Source organism: Chaetodon trifascialis, chromosome 3, assembly GCF_039877785.1.
Source record: "Chaetodon trifascialis isolate fChaTrf1 chromosome 3, fChaTrf1.hap1, whole genome shotgun sequence".
In the NCBI taxonomy this organism is placed as follows: Eukaryota; Metazoa; Chordata; class Actinopteri; order Chaetodontiformes; family Chaetodontidae; genus Chaetodon; species Chaetodon trifascialis.
In genome coordinates, this window is record NC_092058.1 from 21,422,905 (window position 1) to 21,445,409 (window position 22,505).

General features: G+C 42.2%; 1 protein-coding gene across 1 annotated transcript; it reads right to left on the reverse strand.

The window, feature by feature from the left end:
• Positions 1-2,567: 2,567 nt before the first annotated feature.
• On the reverse strand, positions 2,568-18,195 carry ell2 (elongation factor for RNA polymerase II 2). Its single transcript, XM_070959115.1, has 12 exons — positions 18,022-18,195; positions 14,786-14,833; positions 13,787-13,911; positions 13,510-13,673; positions 9,161-9,420; positions 8,517-8,641; positions 7,794-7,866; positions 7,002-7,704; positions 5,652-5,715; positions 4,712-4,883; positions 4,214-4,258; positions 2,568-4,066 (listed from the first exon to the last, which is right to left on the reverse strand). Exons 1-12 carry the CDS (start codon positions 18,193-18,195, stop codon positions 3,950-3,952), a joined length of 2,070 nt encoding a protein of 689 aa, XP_070815216.1. The 3' UTR covers positions 2,568-3,949.
• Positions 18,196-22,505: the final 4,310 nt, after the last annotated feature.

Below are 22,505 nucleotides of genomic sequence, written 5' to 3' on the forward strand. Positions count from 1 at the left end.
ACAAAATTGCTGGAAAATTCCCAGAAAATTAGAGCAAAATTGCGAGAATTGTCCCTAAAAATTCCTGGAAAATTTCCCAAAAAATTTCATGGAAAATGCTGAGATTGTCGCTGAAAAATCACTGGAATTTTCCTGTGAAATTTCTGCAAAACTCCCAGAAAATGCCAGAATTTTCCTGGAAATTTTCCAGAAAATTCCCACAAAATTGCTGGAAAATTCCCAGATAATTGGCCAAAAATGGCCAGAAAATTCCCACAAATTTCCCAGAAAACAAAATTTTCCTTCCTTCCTGTAACTGTTATTATTAATAGTGTGTGTGCGTGTTTGACGTGTACAGAGGAACAGGCAGATGCACCTGATTTTCAAAATAAAACCTCTTTCAGAGTCTGATGATTAATAAAATATTTTTGTTCAGTCTCTCTGTGTGGCCCGGAGGTTGGGGACCGCTGATTTAACGTACCCCTCACTCACTTTTCCTTGTCTGGTGCAGGATGATCTATGTTCAGACGTGGCTCTTATAAACCAGACTGCTTGCATTTTGAATAATAGTTTCCAAGTAATAAAACTGCAGGTACCAAGGACCATTTAGAGCAATTATTTCAATTGTCTATATTTTACCATGAATACATTTAGAATAAAATGTAAATGCAAACTGGACAAGTGTTATTTTCTGCACCATACAGCAGTTAGCTCAATAGGCTCACAGATTACTGATGGAGCGGAGTCTTTTCTAACAGTGATTCAAAGTAATGGCTTAAAACGTTTCTTTTTACTCATGAGAGCTTTGAGAGGATCTGCTATTGAGTCAATAAAGATAACACCACATATCAGACATATTTCAAATGCATGGAAAGGAAACCACAAAGGGTATACAACAACAGCCATTTTCCAGGTAAAACTAGGTTGATTTTTATTGAAATGTCTTATATTTTCACATGGGCAGGATCAGATTTCACACTTGATTTTCAGTGGTTTCTCATATCAAAACACTGCCAGGGCATTTCTTTCAAAACTTTGTCATTTCCTCATTAAGACTCACGATCAAACGACTTCCCTCCCTCCTTTGTCCCACCACAATAGGTCACATAACGCTTATTCATGTCGATCAGACCCAACTGAAGTAAATTTGTTCTGATAGAGACTTTTTAGGAGGGCTGAAGAGGATAACACCTTAAAGGCTGGATGTGAAACCCTGGCCTGAAGTGGCCCGTTGTGATGCTCCAAATAGCAGGAAATGACCATTGCAAGGGAAAACAGGAAAAATAAACCATAAGACTGACCCTGTAGCCCACAGATGTAGTAAGCATAGATCTCGAGGAGAGCCTGAATGCTTGTGAATGTGTTGTTTTTTTTTATCTGTCATTGTGACACATCCGAGATCCAAATGCTGTGTTTCTGTCCAAAATAACTCTGAGAGACAACAAGGAAGTGAAGCTCAGTTAGTAATTACGCTAAATTGATTTTGTCAGCTGAACAAAACAGCCAGTCTGCTGCAGAGACTGACCATCTGACAGGATGCCACAACCAAAACAGACGTGAAACATAACTGACCAATGTTCACTTAAACACTTCCAAACACAGGACACAGACTCAGAGGGCTTCATCACATTACATGTTGCAGCACTGAGGTCATAGTTAAAGGTGGTGTTGTACTGGACCGCATTATATTCAGAGGTGTTTCTAATATTCTGCACCCTGCATGTATGGAAATGGGAAAGCCAAAAAAGATAGAAACACCTCTGAATATAATGCAGTCCAGTACAACACCGCCGTTAACTATGGCCTCAACTGTAAACATAAAATCCAATCCACATGTCATGAACTAAACGTTCCAAACTCCATAAAGACAGATGTTGTGGCAGGGCTGATGTATTGGACTGCATTAGATTCTACAGGTGTCCCTCCTACAGCGTCCACTGAGTGAGACCAGACTGCTGAGAAGGACTGACCGCAACAAAAGTTTCCAGTCAATCTTTGCACAGTGACAATCATCCTCACATCCCCAAATGTAAAGGAATTTTACTTTTTCTTAATGGAATGAGACACTTTCCATGATTCAAGTCTCCTAAAATTAAGCCCCAATCAGAAATTATACTCTGTGGATGCAGAATAAGAAAGTATTTAATTTTTGGCAAACATTCTAACACAGGTTTGTAAACAATTTTTCCCTTGTTGAAATAAAGACTTTTCATAGAAGCCATTCATCCATCCATTGAACTAAAATCAGCATCAATGTTGAAAAAAAAAATGCTACTCTGAAACCTTTCACTGCTCTGCAGAACTCAAAACTGAGAATCAAATACATCTGACATCGTGATACAGATTTGTCCTCTTGTGGATGACAAGTTTTGGCTTCCTTCTACAACAGAAACAGACTTTTTGCACTGGATAAAGCTGAAGAGGTGGGCGCAGTCCTTTCCAGGGTCTCCACATCAACCATTCTGGAAAATAAAGATCTTCTATATCTCTTCAATTAAGATCAGGTACTGTTACTCCAGCCAGGTTGATCCTGAGTGCTCTGGCTGGTCAAACACTATAGCAGCTTTTTTTGTTTGTTTTTCATATTTCTCACTTTTTTCTCCACATTTCTATTTTTTTCTCTTTCAACTGTCACTCCACATAATGCACAACCATACAACACACACACACACACACACACACACGATTTTGTAACACTCCTTCCAGACTTAACATCCCTTCCTTCCTCCAGCATCTCAGACATGCACACACACACACTCATACACACACTCACTCACTCACTCACTCACACACACACACACACACACACACACACACACACACACACACACACACACACACACACACACACACACACACACACACACACACACACACACACACACACACACACACACACACACACACACACACACACACACACACACACACACACAGCCTGTTTCCAGGCAGTTATAGTTCCTTTGTGTAGCCTGTGGACCCTAAGGGTCGGCCCAACTCGGCGTTTCCGAGTGTAAACACCTTAAGGCACCCATAATGCACCGTGAACACTAAACACTGTTGGTGCAGGGACAACGGCCCCCTACTGACAGGGGACCACACTCCTTTAGTTACCCCACCCTCACCACCCCATGTCGCCATTACAACTAAATTTACAATCCATGCACACGTACGGTTGTTGCTTCTCAAACAGCTCAAGTGATTTCTCTGTCCTGTCTCATTTCCTTCCTCCTCAGCCTCAAACTCAGCGGCGACAGCAGTGCGCTGAAGCAAGGTTATCCAGTACAGTTTTTACAGAGAGGAAATGAGGCAGGAGAGACATCTTTGCCAGATGAGAGGACATTAATGGATCTTGCGTGCAAAATGGCTTCACAGAGTCAAAACACATAAGGCCCGCGGTAATTTTTTTGCATTGTTTTCAACAAAAGTTAAACAATATATCATCTGCGGACTCTTTTGTTGCACTATGAGTCCCAAAATAAATAGATCTCCCTCTTTTTTTTTTTTTAACTTAAATACATTGTTAATATTTTCTGTGATGCTCAAAAATACTTTTTTGTTCTTTTTTTTGCCTGAAGATAAAGTCTTTCAAAGGTTAGAAGAGTTGAAGTATTTCCCCGAACCCTTTCACACATGCAGGCAGCCCCTTCCTCCGGTCCAGTGGTATGAAGTCCACAGGAGCTCAATGAGGGGGAAAAAATAGAAAGCAAAAGATGGGGGGGGGTAAAGTCAAAGTGGGATTTTCATGATTGCAGGCAACAACGAAGCCAGTGGAATCAAAGATCAGAAAAGAAGGAAGGAATGAAGAAGGATGATGGGAAAAGGAAAGGGGAAGGAAGAGAGGTGGGGGGCGGGGCTGTTGTGGAGGCAGTAACTGAAGGGGTGTTAAATAACAGCCAGTCGGACACCCCCTCCTGGTTCGACACTCCGTTCTCAATACTGATTAGTGAAGATGCTGTGTGCTGTGCTCTCAGCACCAGGCCTGGGCTCTGCGCTGGTCAAAATCAGCTATTAGCCGCTTGATGTGAGCCAACTTGTTGTGCAGGTACTCGCAGCGCTGTTTCTCCACGTGGTAGTTGGGGCTGTGCTGTAACACACACACACGCACACACACAATATAATCAGACTTCAGCTAACGCCGCAAACAACAACTCCTGCTGTGTTTGACAAAACAAGTCATAATGAGAACATGCTTGTGGTCTATAAAAAAACACAAGTCTATGTAAATACTTACTTGTTTCATCTTTTTGTACTCTTTCAAGACTTCTTCTTGCACCTTCTGTACAATTGAAAGTAAAAATGATCACTTTTGATGCACATGCAGATCATTTACACTGTTAAGGCTACAAATCACAAATGACATACTGTGCATTCACTAGCAGTGTAACAGGGAATTGAGGCAGTGTGGGTGAAAACATTGAGAATGCTACATTTAGCATATAGAGAAATCATTTTAAAGCTCTATGTGATGCACAATAGCCTGAAGACAGGCTCCAAATCTCTGATGACATGAACATGTGCTGTAATGGGAGCATCAGTACAGGGACCCAATGATACCATGAGAATGATTAACCAGCCACCTTTTGGGAATTCATGAAAATGATGGAATACGCTGTATGAGAGGACAAATCTACCAAAAATGCTCAGTGAGGATTACACAGTATGTGGGCTGCAGATAAGAAACTGGCATGTGAAAACAGTGACATCAACGTGAGTACAGAGTAACAGTGACCTGGTATTCTTTGGTGCCAGGTGCCAGCTTCCGGCACTGGGTATCCAGCTGGGTAAAGCGGCGGGTGATGTTCTCCACGCGGGCGTGTAGCCGGCGATACTCATCATACTCTGCATTGAAGTCATCCTTGTAGCTTTGTCGCTGGTCCATGGACACCAACGGCATGTACTTCCTGTAAATACGGGACAGGAAATTTAACTGATCGAATCTTTTGAAAGTGGTCACACACAGACAGCAGAAATCCGAGTTTCTATGGTAACTACGGGCATTCCACAGGGTTCCATCTTAGGTCTGGTATTATTTACCATTTATATTAATAATTAGGCATCACGATTGATGGCAAATTTACTTTTAAAACCCATATGGACAACTGAAGTTCCAAATTAAGGACACAACCTGTTTTTTTATATAGAACCAGGTAAAGCTTCCTCAACCTTAAATATCTAGATGCTGTCTATCATTCAGCTCTTATATTTATTACTGATGACCCACATCATCATTGTGCCATGTATCAGAAGGTGGGCTAGCCCCCCTCCATCAGGTGAGATCTGCACTTTTATCTCTTCTATTGATCAAATCAAGTTTAATAAATATAAAACTAGCATTTCAGAAAATATTTTTTTGCTATGTGCAAGACCAAAACCAGCACTCCACCATGAGCAAACCTTGGTCAAACCTCAAACTTTCCTTGTTATGACAGTTTGCTAAAGGTCAAATACTGAAAGAAAGTTTAACATCTGTTGAGCATGAGAGAATACCAGACTGCACAGATTGAACACATCTGTGTTTTTTGCTGCATTTTCTGTGTCCTAATTCTCAAGCTTGTGTCCGGTCTCAGTGTTTAATGACAGTCAAATGGTGCAAACCGTGAAGCCCTGAAAGGCAAAGAGGGTCATGCTTTAGGAAAATGGAAATTTCAAGGTATATCAAGATTACTCACACTACATAGTCAGGCATCTCAATTGTGGAGGAGAATTCAGTGGATTGGACTGGTTTCTCTTTATCTGAAACAGTAAAGTGTAAGAATGTAAATACTGACGAGCCATAAAACACAGAATCAACACTCCTGCAATGATGGACGACTGCATTTAGTAGCTTGGTTGGTTAATGAAGCACAAAATACAAAATGTCATTCGTTTTGCCCTTTGATGATTTTGAATTCTGTAGGCGACTTTATGTGTATATACAAGTTTAGGCAGTAAATGAGGCATATCTATACTGAAAATACATTAAATAAGAGCAGCTACTAAAGACTGTGAGGAAATAGGTCTCTCAAACTGCAGATAAGATTGAAAAAAGGTAAACATCCAAGGTCTGACGGATAAACTGGCTGGAAGCTGGAAACTTGGACGGAGTGAGAATGTGAGTGACAAGACATTTCAATGCTTGAATTAGTGAGTCCAAATACGCACACACACACGCACGTGAAAGCCTCTTGCAAGACTTTTGACAATAAAGCTGCTTTAATTGATTTGTGGCCACTAGGGGGCAGAAGATCTCCAAAACGAGCTGGATGCAACGTTAGTAGACCATTACCTTTTCAGCATCTAACAGACCGAGCAATTTTATCATCCCATAGGTCTTTTTCACATCAGACATTTGGACTTGTCAGTAGGAAAAGTGTGACTCCTCACATGACTCTGCTCTACTGGAGAGTCCCAGTGCTCCATGACAGGGCGACAGTGAGCCAGTGTGTAAAACACCAGCATGAACTGTTCATTTAGACGTTATTGCCACCTACTGGGCTGACATGCTTGTTTGAGCATTTTGAATCATTTCTGCATTTGTGTGTGTACACAGATATTTTGTAAAACTAAAGCTGTGTGAACACAATGTTCTTCTTTTGATGGAGGGGGAAAATATCAGTTTAGAAAACATCTGTATATGTGTGGACGAGGCCTGAAGTATCTAAATGAGTAATTTCATTATTTACACTCGTGCTTTTCCTGCTCGAAGACGTCAAAAGGTCTACTGGAGCCTTCTCAAAAAATATATATAGTAGATTAAGCAGCAAGATGTTTGACTGTCGTCAACTTCTTGTTGTTTGAAGGGCAAGTGGCACAGAGTGTGTTTATCAATGCGTGTCAATCAAGTAATACGAGAGTTAGAACTAAGTGCTGTTTGAGAGCATTAAAATATGAACATGTAAATATATATGAGGAAAACATGACTTGCTAGCTGAAAAATGTTTGATAGTAATCTGTATCTGATGTGTGCGTGCATGTATGGTCACTGAAGTCTTGGACCATTTGGTTCAGCGATGCTGAAAATTAACAGGACAGAAACGCACCTTGAGCTTTGTGAGGATTCTTGTCGATCACTTCTCTGCTGTCTTCCTCAGCTCTGTGCCTCTTTTTGCCTCTGTGAGTCTCTTCAGTCTGCTCTGCTACAATGGAAGGACTTCTGCCACCGTTTTCCGTCCGTTTCCCTTTCTCCCGCTCTCGATCTTTCTCTTTGTGCTTCTTGGATTTCTTTTTAAACTTCTTGTTGGTACTGCTGGACAAGGGAGGGCTGGTGATGACAGTCGAGGTAACCGTGAGTGAGGTGCAAGTGGGAGGAGGGGGAGGAGGAGGGGGGCTGGGGGAGGCGGCTGGTCTGGAGACAGGTATAGGGTGCCGATAGCCTTCCCGCAGGGTCCTATCAGAGGCGAAGGGGCTGGGTGATGGGTCTCTGCATGAGGAACTCTGGTCCATGGGCAGGTCCTGGGTGCCACAGCCCTCTGGGGTGCTGGGGGAGTTGGAGTTGGAGGCTGGGCTGGGCTGCTGGTGAGAGGGTGCAGGAGGGTGGGACGAGATGGGGAGATGGGTGGGAGGGCCTGAGGTGATGCTGGAGGGTAGGGACGAGCGTTTAGAGCTGGGACTGCCCTCATCCTCACGGCGGTCAGAGGAGGAGGAGGAGGATGAAGATGCGGTTGGCCCTCGATTGCTGAGGTGGGAGATGCGGGCTTTCTTGGGCGCCAAAGGATCAATGAAGTCAAAGTCGGGCTGACGCTTCTGCAGGAAAACACCCAGAATTCAGCTGAAAACTGCATACTTCACTGTGGGCTGTGTGTGTGTGTATTAGTGTGTATTTGTTCAGATACCTGGGGGGATGTGGGGACACTGTCTTTGGGAGAATTGTTTGATGAGAGGGTCTCAGTAGGAAGACCTAATTTGCTGTAAAAGAAAAAAGAGAGTGTGTCAGTGGAGAAGAAAGCATATTTCTATTAAAACTGTTTGCAGAACATCCTTTTTCAAACTCACAGCTCATGTAGTACACAGGAAGTTATTTTCTCAGTTATCTTTGCTTTTCCTCTAACAGAGAGCAGCTGCAGCTGGATGTGTGCCAACAAAAGCAAATAAGAAAAAGACTGCAAGCGAGCAAACATGTCTGTAAACTATGCACAATTCAAAATGCTTAAAAGCGTCTGCTTTGCAAATATTTAATGAATAAGGCAATGCACTGAGCATGTTTGCCAGGAGAGACACAACATGTTTTGGTGAGTAAACTAAATGTAAACACAGTGTAACTTTTGATTGTTTACAACAAAAGTCCACAGGGCATCTTCAACTGGAGCAACTTTGAATAAATGATGACACAATCAGTAAAAACTTCTCTTTCAGGACTAATGCAATATAATTCAAATCTCACAACTTACTACAAGCCATTTGTCCTTTCCCAAGACGAAGACCTGTGTGAGAGCGCATTAAACTGTAAAGCTCAGTTGTTTTTGCCACCTGAACTCACGTCTAACAGATGTGAGCCATCTGTTATAGCCCCTCAAGTGAGTGTGTATTCATGCTCAGAGGGTAAATTAGTTCTGTACCGAGCCAGGATCCGGTCAACCTGGGACTTCTCATCCTCTGAGTATCCAGGCCAGTCTCGCTGGATATCACGATATATAAAGTCCTTCAATGAGTATGTGTTGTCTTTGGGGTTCAGGTTAGCCACCTGTTTCATGTAGAGACACACACACACACACACACACACACACACACACACACACACACACACACACACACACACACACACACACACACACACACACACACACACACACACACACAAAGTGAAACTATGACAGCATGAGAAGTATACAGTATGTACAGAAACTTCACACTTCCTGTGCTGGCCAGACATCTGCGCATGCAAAAACTGTTCAACGATTATGTGGTTCGTTTCTTGTCAAAGTGAATGAAGCCTTTGTACTGTGAACCGGATTTCCTCGGGCAGATTTATGTGCCTCGGTCTCATGGTTAAGAAGGCTAAGGGGATCTTTCAAATTAGACACTTGAAGAAGATCAGGCTTAGTGTAAAATACCTTAAGATGGACTTTTGTACAAACAAAAGTTATTACTGCTCTATTTTTCTGTAGAATATGTAAATACTGATCACAGGGTCACTTCCATGTCAAGTATATTGACAAGGCATATTATGGCACTAAAAACACCCACAGAAGACAGACAGTACCTGTTGCAGGGTGGTCCCCAATGAGTTTCGGTCCTTCTGGTTAATGCCGTCCCGCTGCAAACGGGCGAGCACTTCCAGCTTCTTGTAGGACCTCAGCGCCAGCAGGTGGATGATGCGGTCACGGAATGGCCGCTGGGACACAGGGTTATTGGAAAGGCACTTACGAATAGTGTTGGCTGGGTTGATGGGTGTAGAGCGCTTGCGCTCTGGGACCACCTCTGGGGCCGACAGCGCCGGCTTACGGATATGGACTTGCTTTCCTAAAGACAGAGGGTTAAGATTGTGTTCAAAGTTTGTTGTTCACATATGTGCTCAACAACTCTCCGGCCTACCATCTTCAGCTCACTGAGTCAAGCTACTCTCATATTCACAAACAACGCCATGAACCTCATGACAATAAAAACAGGAGCTTAAGGTGAATTTCAGGCAGCAACAAACATTACATGCTTGAAGAGAAGCCAATGAACTGGGACTGCTTCTCTAAAAACTGGGGGACAAAGAGTGTCGATCAAACATACCAGGAACATTTGACAGACTGATGAGGCTGAAATAGCCAAATCCAATTTCCCATGAACCTCGTGAATTGCATGCCACAAGATGCAAATTTTCCCACAATTTGGTTCATTTGTGCGAGCAAAAAAAAATGCTGCCAAATAGCATCGGAAAGACCAGCACCAAACTACACCGCACACTGGCCTGCAGCTCTCTGTATCAGCCAAGACTGATGTGGAAAACTGATTTACATCCCTGATTCCAATTAAGTTTGGACGCTGTGTAAAAACAGAATGCAATCATTTGCTAATGAACTGGGCATGAACCTCTCTCCTTCCTCACTTGTGAACGACTGAGGCGTTCCCAGATGCCCCTTTCATAACAATCATGATACTATCACCTGCTAGCAATGAGCCTGTTTACCTGTGGAATGTTCCAAACAGGTGTTTTTGGAGCATTCCACATCTTTCCCAGTCTTTAGCTGCTCCTGACCCAACTCGTTTGAAACGTGTTGCTGACATGAAATTCAGAAGAAGCTGATGAGGTCAAACATTGAATATATTGTCCCTGCACGGTTTTCAATTGAGTAAATGTCAAAAAGGATAAGCAAATCATCACATTGTGTTTTATTTATGTTCTCCACAGGGTCCCAACATCGTTGGAATCAGGGTCGTAGAGTTTAGGTGATTAGGCCCAAAGGCCCCTCTTGTCTGTGTTGCTGAGCCATATGCACAGTCATGGTGCATGCTGCACATTTCCCTATAGTGCATCATGGTCATTATGAAATTCTAAAGCTCTTTAAGAGATTAAGGTTAGAGAGAGGAAGAGGAAAAAAAAACCTCTCCCCCCTCCTTCTTGTCAAAAAGCAAGAGACTAGGAGCAATGGAAAAGCACACTTTGTGTTGTTTTACAAGCCAATGACAGATTGCTGCACATGAAAAGCTTATGAAGTTTTCTCTTTCGAAAATAATCACTTTGTAGATAGAGAATGTATACAAAAGTTAAGAAACTTGGGTTGTGCAGCTGAAGATAAAGATGAAAATACAAGTTACAGACAGTTACCTGAAATTAACAACCTGTGAAAACAAGACGCTCAAGGCTCCTTTTGCATTAATAAATAGGGTGCTCACTCCAAACCAGCTGCTACAGGCTCCCGTCCCACCCCTTTTCTGTGCTGCTCCTCTCGTTTCCCAGTTTCTATCTGGGCCAGTGTATGCAAATGTTTCCCCAGGGTCCAGAAAAACAGGCCTGAAGAGGTGTTAACTCACGTAGATAATTTGTGGACTGAGCTAGAGTTTGATCCCAGTTTAATCAAGGAGATCTTTGATGAGGCCTTAGATCTCTTTTTACCATAAAGATGGTTCAATTAACTTTGCATTGCGGATAAAAAGTGATGCTACTCAAACTGAAAAAGGTGGCTATTATAATTATCAAAAAGGACAGATGGTGACATCTGTCACCTGTCTCTAAATCTGCTGAGCAATTCTTTCTGCTTTCGTACATATCCAAATAGTTCAATTTCAGTTTCATGTCTCTCACTTGGATTGTCTTGCTCATGTTTCTTCTCACACAAAAAACAGAAAAGGCAGTACAAATGTCATTTGAAGAGCATTAACTGTATTCTAAATGTAACAATAACATTTTTTCAATTTCCCTGCTGTAATATTGACACTAGAGACAAACAGCACTTGCTTTCATTTGAATAAATAAGATTCCTGTTTTACCAGTCTGCAACATTCAATGCAACAACCTTCACAGCGGCAGTTCCAGATCAACTGAAACTTACTAACTCAGGAGCAGGGACTTCTTGGGGGGCAGGAAACCAAGTTTTCTGTCAAGTGGAGCTCTTTAATAGAGATCACATGAGATTCCACAAGACTATCAGAATCCCTTCAATATTCAACACGCCAAACATCTGTCCGTGTTTGAGGCCAGACTGAGGAGGCATTCTGAATCAGTCACATAAGAATTTTGCCGAAAACCAGCATTTTTCTCCACTGCGCATACACGATTACATTTAGGCTAGAGATTTTCATTTAAATAAATGTTGGTTAAGTCCCTATCGCTGAATGAGTTAACACAACGGTTAGTGAGCCTCCGGCCTATGACTGAAAGTACTACGATATTTATATATTTGCAGTATTATCAGAATACTTAATTAATGCCCCAGGAGCAACAGGGTAAAACTGACATTCCCAGAAACAATGCGATATTAACTAAATGCTAATGAAAACTGAACATTTTCTACTGATGTAGCTTCACGTTAAATGCATTTAACTGCTGAAACACAAGTTGGTTTCTATCAGGAAGCAGACAGTCAGTCAGCTTTGCACTGACCACTATCTTTCATCAAAACAAAATTTTTTTGGCATTTTTTTGACAGCAGATCAGTTTGGAGGAAGGGAACGAGATGGAGCAGCCATGTTAGGTGAAGAGCTGCACGCTACAGGCGACAAACCTCCAACTTCTCGGTAAGGTTATGTTTCACTGTGTCCTGCCGTCTGCAGACTGATGCGGTGTGCAGCATAACATCAGATCACGGTTGCTCACAGAACGATGAGAAAAGGCCAGTTATTCAATTCAATTCAATTCAATTCTATTTGTATAGCGCCAAATCACAACAGAAGTTGTCTCAGGACACTTTCCATATAGAGCTGGTACAGACCAAGCTCTTTTATCTACAAAGAAACCAACAATTTTCCTCACAGTTCAATTTACAATATTCGCTGATAATATTAATATGACAGTGGTTTATGTTTGCCTGCAGAATTATGTGACCTGTAATATTAAACCACATTTGCTGTTACCATTGGTAACTACAGATGCCACTCAACCCACCAGGACTGAAAACATTTGTCACTTGAACACAGGACATCAAAATATATTGCATTCAGTGTTGCTCTGTGGTTTGTCAGACATTTGACAGACAAACTACTTCTATATGATAAGAGATAAGAGACTGGGTGATGCTACTTTTCCTTCCTTTCCTTTACTGGCTTGCTTATTTTGACATTTGGCATATTTGGTCTTGATAACCTTAAACTAAAAAAAACATGGAAACAGTGTCATTCACTGTGAGTGGGTACATACCTCAGCAATGTGTGGGCAAATGGTGTTAGTTTGTCTGTGCCTTGAGCCTGTATTTGTACTGAAATTGGGAGTTTGTATAACAAGTTTCTGCTTAGACTAAGAACAGATGCTGAAAATATGGAAAGCAGGCAGGAATGGGGGGAAAATTACATTTGGCACGAGACATTACATCAGCAAGTTGTTTTCTTGCACTTCCCTTGACCTGCCTGCTCTGAGTTGGATAAGACATAGGAGGAAGGCTGTAGAGAGTGACAAGCCAAATTAGATTATCAAAGATTACCTTCTGTGTTCAGCTTGTGTGACTCAAATACTGGCACTGGGTGGCGCAGACAGGAAACCGGTCTGCATGTGTTTATGTTCATCAAGTGTAAGAATAGGGTAAAATGTAAGTCTTAACTGGTTGCTAGTGATATATGCACAACACTGGACACAACCAGCATTTGGTGCCTGTACTGTGACACTCTCTGTATCATTTTGGCAAGCTGTATGTCAATAAAACAGAAATAGCTTAACCTGGCAACCTTAGCCCTTATCAGTCAGACTGATAATCTGGAAAAGACTGAGATGGCAAAATGGCTTAGTCAGTCGCAATAATGGCTTTGAATGGAGTCAGGCTGTCAGCTTTCACCTATTCAGTCTCTCAAAAGGGGCCGAGTTTGAAAAGAGAGGAGAGGCGTTGATAGGATGAAAGCTATGCTGGTGTCCGGGGCTCCAACCTGGCATCCTACTGTGCAGGTGCAGTAGTGAGACGATACTGAGGGCCTTACCTCTGAACTGGCCCCCAGGCTTGATGACTTTGGTCCCACGTTCACGTGTGTCCTCCGCTGCCTGGGTCATACGTTCCCGGGTCACCTGGTAGGAGTCATTGGTGGCGCACACTGTGACCTTGTCCTGCACTGTTGCCAACAATGCCAGGTGTGAGGCCCCTGAGCTGAAGACAAAGAGGGAGTACGAGAGAGAAACGTGAAGCAGAGAGGGATTACCTTCTAGCAATGTGTAGTAAGACACTAGCAGTTGATTCAGCTGACCGGTGATTACCATTACCTTGACACATACTGATGGATGCACTCAAAGCTTCCCTGAGGGTTGTCCTTGCCCACATTAGACAGGTAGAAATCAAAATTGTGGAAGGTGTCAGAGGAGGAATCCTTCTTGGGAATTTTAATGCGCTGTCAAAGAAAATTCACATAAAAATGAAGAAAAGCACAACTCATAGCATCTATTCACACTGAGTGTCTGAGATAGCTGAGCTAAGCTGATAATCAAATACAGTTGGCTTATTTATCATTTAAAAACTGCTGTATGCTATACCCAACCATGTGGTAAAATGCCTTCAAATCTTCCCTGGGTTTCCTCCTCACAGTTCAGTGTCCGTGTGTGTTTGATGTGAACAACATGGGAGCTTGCATGAGAAAGGAAGGTCTCTGAGGTCTGACCAGCTAAGGGGAGGCTGTCTGTGAGTCATGTGCATCATGGACTACAAACCGTGCAAAACGGTGTTTACAGCCTTCTGAAGTTAGTTTGTGCCTTTCTGAACATCCCACCAGACAGTTTCCATCAAGCACCAATCCTGAATTAATTACCAAGTCAAAACAAGATTAAAAATCCACCATGTCCGCATTGTGTTATGACAATAAGAAATAAATAAGAAAATCACAACATCTATTCCAATTATAATGATAATTGTTTTTATCTTCAGGGCTATGCCTCGTTGCCCATTCCAAACTGTAATTTGCACTGAATTGTTACACCCTGATTAGTGTATAATCTGATCAAACAATAAATTAACACCTGATGCACTTGCGATAATGCTATTATATGCCAACACTGGTGACACTGACAAGTATAAACTCTAGCAGTTGTTTTTGAGTAGCTGATTAACTTGACCAAGTGAGTGGTCTTATTGGTGATACTCTCATGTGGGGAAGTCTCAATGAAGAATCAATAAAACTCAGTAAATTAACAAATCAATAGATGACTGCATAAATAACCTGTCATTAACGTATGCTTGCTGCTAACCTGAAACAGGGCTAAGGTACTTACCCCTTGAAGTCCCTTGAATTGTATCGTTGGCCGCAAAGAAGATACATTCTGAAAGTGAAGAGAGTAAACAGTTTCACACTTTGGAAATGTAAAGGATTACTGGAAGTCATACGAGTATGTAACAGCTACAGCATGCCAAATTAAGAAAACACTGGTCTGGAACCTGCAGAACATGTTGCATTACTTGACTGACAGCAGAGCCTTAGGGTCCTGCCACAGTGAGCATCCCATACCTTGCACTAACAACGGCTGACTGATCAAACACTCAACTTTGATCTTCTGTAAAATGTAGCACTGAAAAACATTCTGTAAAGACTACATGCACACGTCTTCTGAACATGTGAGAGAAAATACCTTTGCCGTAATCTGTGTTCATAAAGCAAGACAAAAAACCTGCAAAACAGAAAAGCTGAAGAGCCGGCATTGCAGACAGACAACCTGTGTTATTTTCAAAATGTCAATCTCTTAACAATCACTTAAAACACACAAGCAGTACATCCTCAGTTTTGAGAGGCTTAAGCTAAGGAATGCTTGGCACTTGCTTTAAAAAATTAAATAATTAGTTGCATGTTTTTTCTGTTGATAATATATCTGGCACTAGTGGTCTGACACGTGCTGCAGAAGCCATGGGTGACTGTCAGCCATAAATACCTGATTGTCGTCCACTGGCAGCAAACATTTAGTCTCCAAGCTCTTAAATTCAAATCTACAAAGAAACTTGTGACACAACTTGCATCTTCTCAATGGCTCAGAGGCAGGTGGTCGGTATTTAATTGTTTGCTCTTCTCTAAACACAGTGGAAAAACGCTCAAAAACACTGGATCTTTTGAGGAGAATATTTCTGAAATGTCTGTGTTTTGTGTAGGTTTGCAGGTTTGTGTTGATGGCTACTCGAAACAGAGTTGACAGCCACAAATATGCAGTGGCTGCTCTGGTGCAGCGCAGGTTAGGATAGGAAAGCACAAGTCTGCCTACTTCTTCACACACCCAAAAGGAGAACAAGTTGGACTTCTGAAATGTTATGGCTTGACAGGAATGCATTTTATCAACAACAGCTTCTCGACATTCCTGGACATTAAAATGTGCTTGCTGACTCAGACATGCAACAAGATGCAGATAATTAAGGATAGAGTCTGTACTTTTTTTCAGGCCGAGAGAACCACGTCATGGCTGTTCAAGCTAAGCTACTCCAAGCCACTGGCTGAACTCCCTCCCCCACTGTCCATACACTCACTCACACACCAACCAATTCTCTCTCTCTCTCTCTCTCTCTCTCTCTCTCTCTCTCTCTCTCTCTCTCTCTCTCTCTCTCTCTCTCTCTCTCTCACACACACACTCTCTCTCTCACACACACACTCTCTCTCTCACACACACACTCTCTCTCACACACACACAGAGTTCTGATCACATTTCACATCACCACAGAAAGACAAAGATAGCCAGCTTCCATAGTTCGATGACTGGTTGAGCTACAACACACATTACTGAGAGGGAGAGAGAAACAAAAAGCAGGCAGTTTTGGCTGCTCAGTCAGCAAGAGATGGCAGGCTGCCGTTCAATGCAGCGTACAGACCAACATTACCACATCCAATAAGGCTGTAGCATGGGCCGTCACAAAAGAATTCATTCAACTTAGTGATGACTCGGTTTACCAGCTGTCAGAAACTGACTAGATAACCATTTTGAATTGTGCTATTTATTCACATTTCAGGCAATATCTTTATTATATGGGGTTAACAGTGATCAATAGTTTCACATACCGGGGTGTGAGTAGTGTGTGGCACACACACACACACACACACACACACACACACACACACACACACACACACACACACACACACACACACACACACACACACACACACACACACCATGTGCCATAAAAAGCAGAGACCTCTCAACACTGCAACCCCGTGCTATGCTACAGTGCATCAGCCCTGAACAGGGACCTAGGCCTGTGGGTTATGTAATGGCGCTGTTGTTGGCAGAGTTTAGGTCAGGTAACTTGGCTTTCAGGCCTCTGCAACTGAAGACTGCAGAGGTCTCTCCAGATTAGCTGACCTGTGTAGCACCTCAACAAGATTACAGCATTTGTACAGTTCAAGATTAACAAGTTATATTTAATCTGCACAGTTATGCAGCACCCTATTAGCACACTTCGTTTCAAAAGCTTCTCAGTGACTGGTGGTGTCCAGCTCTGAGGTGAAATGCAGCATATTTAATGAGGCAGTTGTTCAGAGTGAAAGGGTGGATGATTAAATTGTATGTCACACACATAGGAAGGTAACTACCATATTGCCTTACAAAAAAAAACAAAAAAACAGTAGTTTTGTTGCTATCTGATAGCATATACATTTGTAAATGCTGGCCTACTCATGCAGCTTGACGTGAATAGCAGTATACACACATTTTTCTGCGATTTGGCAAATAGCCCAAATTAAATGTCCTTTGTAAACCTTGCTCATATATATCCCGTAGCTACAGTGTGGCAGCTCGTTTGAATGCAGCTTTTAATGTTTAAGTTGAATAGCTTTGAAGGGTTGAGCCTGGCTATGAGCTCCACATCCCTGCCTTTTTGTAGTGTTAGGTGTTCTTACTAGCTAAAACTTGTAACCATCTGGTAGACGGGCCAGTCACCCACACGCTTCAAACGCCATTAACTTATTATCAAGTTACTTTAGCCTCAATTTATCCGTAACTTAGCTTCATTCCCACCCTGACTACACCGTCGAATGAAAGTTCATGTTAGTTAGCTAAGCTTTCAGGTTAAATTCTCAGTTTGTGAAAAACTTGTCTAGTGACAAGTATTCACGAGTGTATTAGTCGATATAAAATGACCACTTTCCTAATTTGGTCAAAGTAACGTTAGTTGGGCAGGAAAAAAATGGACTTGGCTGGGCAGCACAGCATAGGAGGTTCAGCCTAGCTAGAGCTAACGCTGGCTAATCAGACTGTCTAACTTTACCAACAGGTTTTCTACGTCAATTAATCATTGTCAGTTCGTAAAACCTGGCCAGAGCATAAGGCCACAGCCTCGCTTAGCTTCCTCGGTTGATTAATTTAATGACACAGGGCTAATATAATCAAAAAACAAGTAGAAACTCGCTCTGTCAACAGCTTAGCTAACTTTGTAGCTTTAGCTGTGCGTGGCACTTGGGCTTCCCAGCTGAGACGAGCTGTGTCAGCCCAACAGTCCTCTAATTTTACATGAAATAAACGACCGTTTCACTCACCATACACTTTTGGTGGCTCTCTATCGCTCTCAGTGCTGTCTCGGTCAATTTGACATGTAATACGGTGACTCTGTCTGCGCTCTGTTGGCCACAATTTAATCCGTACCTCCCATCCTCGGAGAGCGCCGCCATCTTTACCAACCCTCCACCATCGTCCCTTTGAGGCTGGAGCATTTAGCAGCACAGGCTGCCTGTGCTCACTCTGGCCCGGGGAGGGACTACAGCTGCTGCCTGAAGGGCTCACAGCTCTGGATTAGTCTTAACTTGCTAACTTGTTAGAGTTTCACTTTCCGGCCAAAGTGAGTTGACAGTATAGCACGTATCACTGCGAGTTACAAGATATTATTGTGCACAAAAGCGTGCCATAATATAGTTTACTCAAACAACTGAGTTTTGCTTTCCATTTGCAGAAGCAGGACTGCACAGGGTCCTAGTTGTCTGCATTTGGTCCTTTAAAGCTCAGAGGAAACATTCTTCTCATACGTTTCTCTGTCTGTCAGCCCACAGCTCATGGCCTCCCTCTCAAACACACGAAGCTATCCTCTTGGCAAAAGTGCCTCTGCCTGCGTTGTTTTGCTGACATGGTAGAACTAATTCTAGCCTGCTGAAACTGTTAAAGGTGGCTTTTGTAGACTACTGCAGTGTAAACTCACGTTTGTTCAAATACAGTTTAGCAGGCCTTGTAATGAATATCAACACAATCCAGATCATAAGAATGTGAATGCATTTGGCACATTTTCTTCCTATTTCTGAAAATAAGCTGCCCCACACGACAAGTGAGGTGAATAAACTCAAAAGCCATGCTCAACAGTAAAACCAAACACTGTACATCCATATGGCTTACATTTTTCTTAATATGGTGGTAAGCGAGGGCCATTTTTGACAGCAAACCACTGTGCCTTCATGTTGGTCTGTCATCATTTTTCATGTGGTTCCTTTAATGATATGGGATAAAACGTGACATCACCACAACGGGGACAAGTGTGACCCCCTGTGAGCTGCATGTCCACTATCTCCGCGTGACAGTCCCCCTGACCTGGTGATTAGGGCAGCGTGTTTTGGTGTGGAGTAGCCTTGGGCAGGGTGGGGAGAGGCCTGTGTGAATCCAACAGATTACCACAGCTCCTCACCCCGCCCATCCCCCCAGGAGTCTCTCTCTCTCGCACACACACACACACACACACACACACACACACACACACACACACACACACACACACACACACACACACACACACACACACACACACACACTTAAAACTTCTTGCACTTTAATTCTTATTTCCCCAAAAACTGCCTGCGTTGACAGCATCACATTCATTGTATTGTCTTTTAATTTCATTACATGCAAATTTTAAAGACTAAGTCTGTTTAATTCCAGAGGTGCCCTAGTTTGTCTGACAGGTTGCCTGCTGTGCAAACAATTAACTGAAGCCTTTGGGGTGGATAGGAGGTGGAAGCTGAAGAGCTCACTGTGAGGAATATGTTGAACTAATACGCCCTTTGTTAAAGACTAAACTTTTAACATAGGAAGACGGTAGATTACTTAACTGTTTGCACTGAAGACTGACCACTGATCTTTCAAATGTGACTTAATCTGTGTTACATTTTAGTGTTCAGCATAGAGGAAATGCTCATTTGTCACTGCTATTTCTTCTCTAAATTGCTCTTCATCACAGTTTTGAGTAATACCAGGCATGTCTGTCTAGCTTACAAGCAATTCTGAAGAACTACAGAGGTGAATCATGAATAGGTGTATTATTTGGTCAGGTTTTGGTGCTAATCAGAGGCACATGTTTTAGGGGCTGGAGCCTGACATCAGTTACAGTGATAAAGATGACCCTTTTCTGTTGCTAGATCAAATGGTTTACCCAAAAAGATTCTGTTTTTATTTTATTTTTCTATTTTTAGAGCTGGATTGTTCCCTTTCATTTGACTCTTTAATGCATTACTAATGAAATAAACTCTACCAACTGGTGCTACCCTCACTCACTAAAATCTTTTCAGGGTCCAGCCTTTAATCATCAGTGTAAGTATTCAAAGATTCTTTAGGCATTCATGCGAATGATGAACACCGACCTTTTATCTTTTGTGCTAAACAGGTAACTCAGTCATGTTTGTCAGATCATATGCTTGGGTGTTTAAGAAACATTTAGGGCTGATATTGCTCGTGCAAGCTGAAAGCTAGGTCATTTAGTGACAGCTGGGCTGAGAAGTCTGATGCTCACACAGACATCACATGGTGTAACTTACCTTATCTCTGTTGGGGTATTAATTAAGCTAATCAAAGTGTCTCTGCATTTTAATGTGGGTTAGATTTAGCACATACGAAACCCACACTGAATATTTGCATAGACAACAGAATTTGTTCAATATCAAGGTTCACTTTAATTTGTAAGATACTTACAATGTTGTTACATAGCTTAATTGTTTTGTATAGTGAAACATAACTAAAGTAAACAGGAATTAAATTATCAACACCTACTTGCGACTGAGTAATTGCCCCATCATCAAAAAGTCTCCAGCAGTTTAACTTAACTGTGGGTGACCTGCAATTGACTCTAATAAGCAGGCATGGCAGTGGTACAGTGGCTCATTAGCTAGCACCGTTGCCTCACAGCAACATCCTGGGTTGGATTTTATCCAGATGCTCCGGCTTCTTCCTTCAGAACAAGCACATGCAGGACAGACAAGCTCAAGACTTTGAATCGCCTTTTGGTTGAATGTGACTTATATGGTTTTTATGGTGATTTTCTCACAGGCTGGCAGGCTATCAGAGCAGCCCATTGGCCAAATGTTTCATTAGTATCACTCAAACATAACCAGTTACACATCAGTTGGATAAAACTGCTTTCCTAAAGTGGTCACCCATCAATTACTGTAAATAATCACCATCTGAATGCGTTTGTAGATTGGCTAACATTGGCAGCTAATGGCCAATGGAAGTCAATATGTTTGTATTTAGAAAAATCACATCACTCAATACACCAAATTGACACAAAACACAAAAACTAAAAAGAGGAAAAAGGAAAAGTTCAACTCTGTCTTTGGGCCACAGAGACAGTCAACAGGTAGCTAACTGATGGACATACAGACATGGAGGGTGCTGTAATAGCAAGTAAAGAAAAAAATCATTTTTTTTACCAGGTGGGCTTTATAAATGTATTTTTGGCTAATATACCCAGGTTAGCATAGCCGTGTGTAAACCACTGTCATTGTAGGGATAGCTTGTTGAAAACTGCCTCTTAACAGGGTCAAAGAGGCCAAGGAGCTAGAACAGGCTGCTAAACAGCTTTTAAACAGCGTGTTTTAGCAGAAGCTTATCTGAATGTGTCCACACAGTGAAACTCGAGAGAGGAAATGATGAATCCTAACCCTTTGCCTTATGACCATTCCATGTTATCCCTGTCTACATGGGCCTATAGGGCCCTTATTTGCCTTATATTTACACAAGGCAGATTTATATCTGTGATCTTTCGACAGATTTAATCATTGATTATCACAGAAGCAGGCTCACATGTGTATAGAGTTTTAAGTTCACGAGTTCTATGCTGCCTTATAGGCTATGCTGCTGCCAATAGGCTCCTTGACCACCAGTGAACCTCATGACAGGAATTAAACCAATTATTCTTTAAACTGCTTTGCAGTATAGCATGAAAAGGGCCACTCAGCATGGATCAGGTAGCCTGCGTAAAAAGCCTTTATACTAGGCACTCAAAACACAGCAAATGTTCAGGAGCATCTGCTGATCATATTGTGCGTGTTGTCATGTGGAAGCAGGGTGTTGTGAGACAGAAAGCTACAATATATTAGGCAGCTTATTTCAAATTTGAATTGATAATTTGAGTTGGCACGTGAGAACTGATAATGAACACACATAAACACACCTGTGTGGCAAGCACTGGAAATGTATTTTTTGTGGAAGAAGAAAAGTTTCAAAGGATTATCTGAAGTTTACCTCCAACTACACTCTACGTGGCGATCTGGCCGTGTGGACAGAGTCTGCTGGCAGTGAGAAAAAGCCATCTGCTGCTGTTTAACCCTCCCATTAAAACACAGCACGCACGCAAGAGAAGAACGTGTGAATGTGGGAGTGTGTTTGTTTTTGGGAGACAGAGAGAGGCAGACTCTTAGACAACATAACAACCACCAACATCAGGTCATCTGAGTTTACCTTTTACTCTAATTTGCTGATGGGGAAAAAAAACAGTTTTTATGGAAATCCTGTAGCAGTTTCACCCAAACTATTTTTAGCTTTTTCTAAAGCATGAACACGGTAGCGGTATACGCATGTTACAGCATCCTGTTGTATCCATTTTTCCCCCACCTGGTATTTAAAGACCTTGAAACAGCAGCTCTTCCAGTTAATGATTGGCCACTGTGGGGAAAGTGTGCACTTACACTGTTGACTCTTATCGCTGCTGACCACAAAGCCGCTGGAACAGTATCTCTCAGGTTGACATTAATGGAGAGGACAGTGAGTT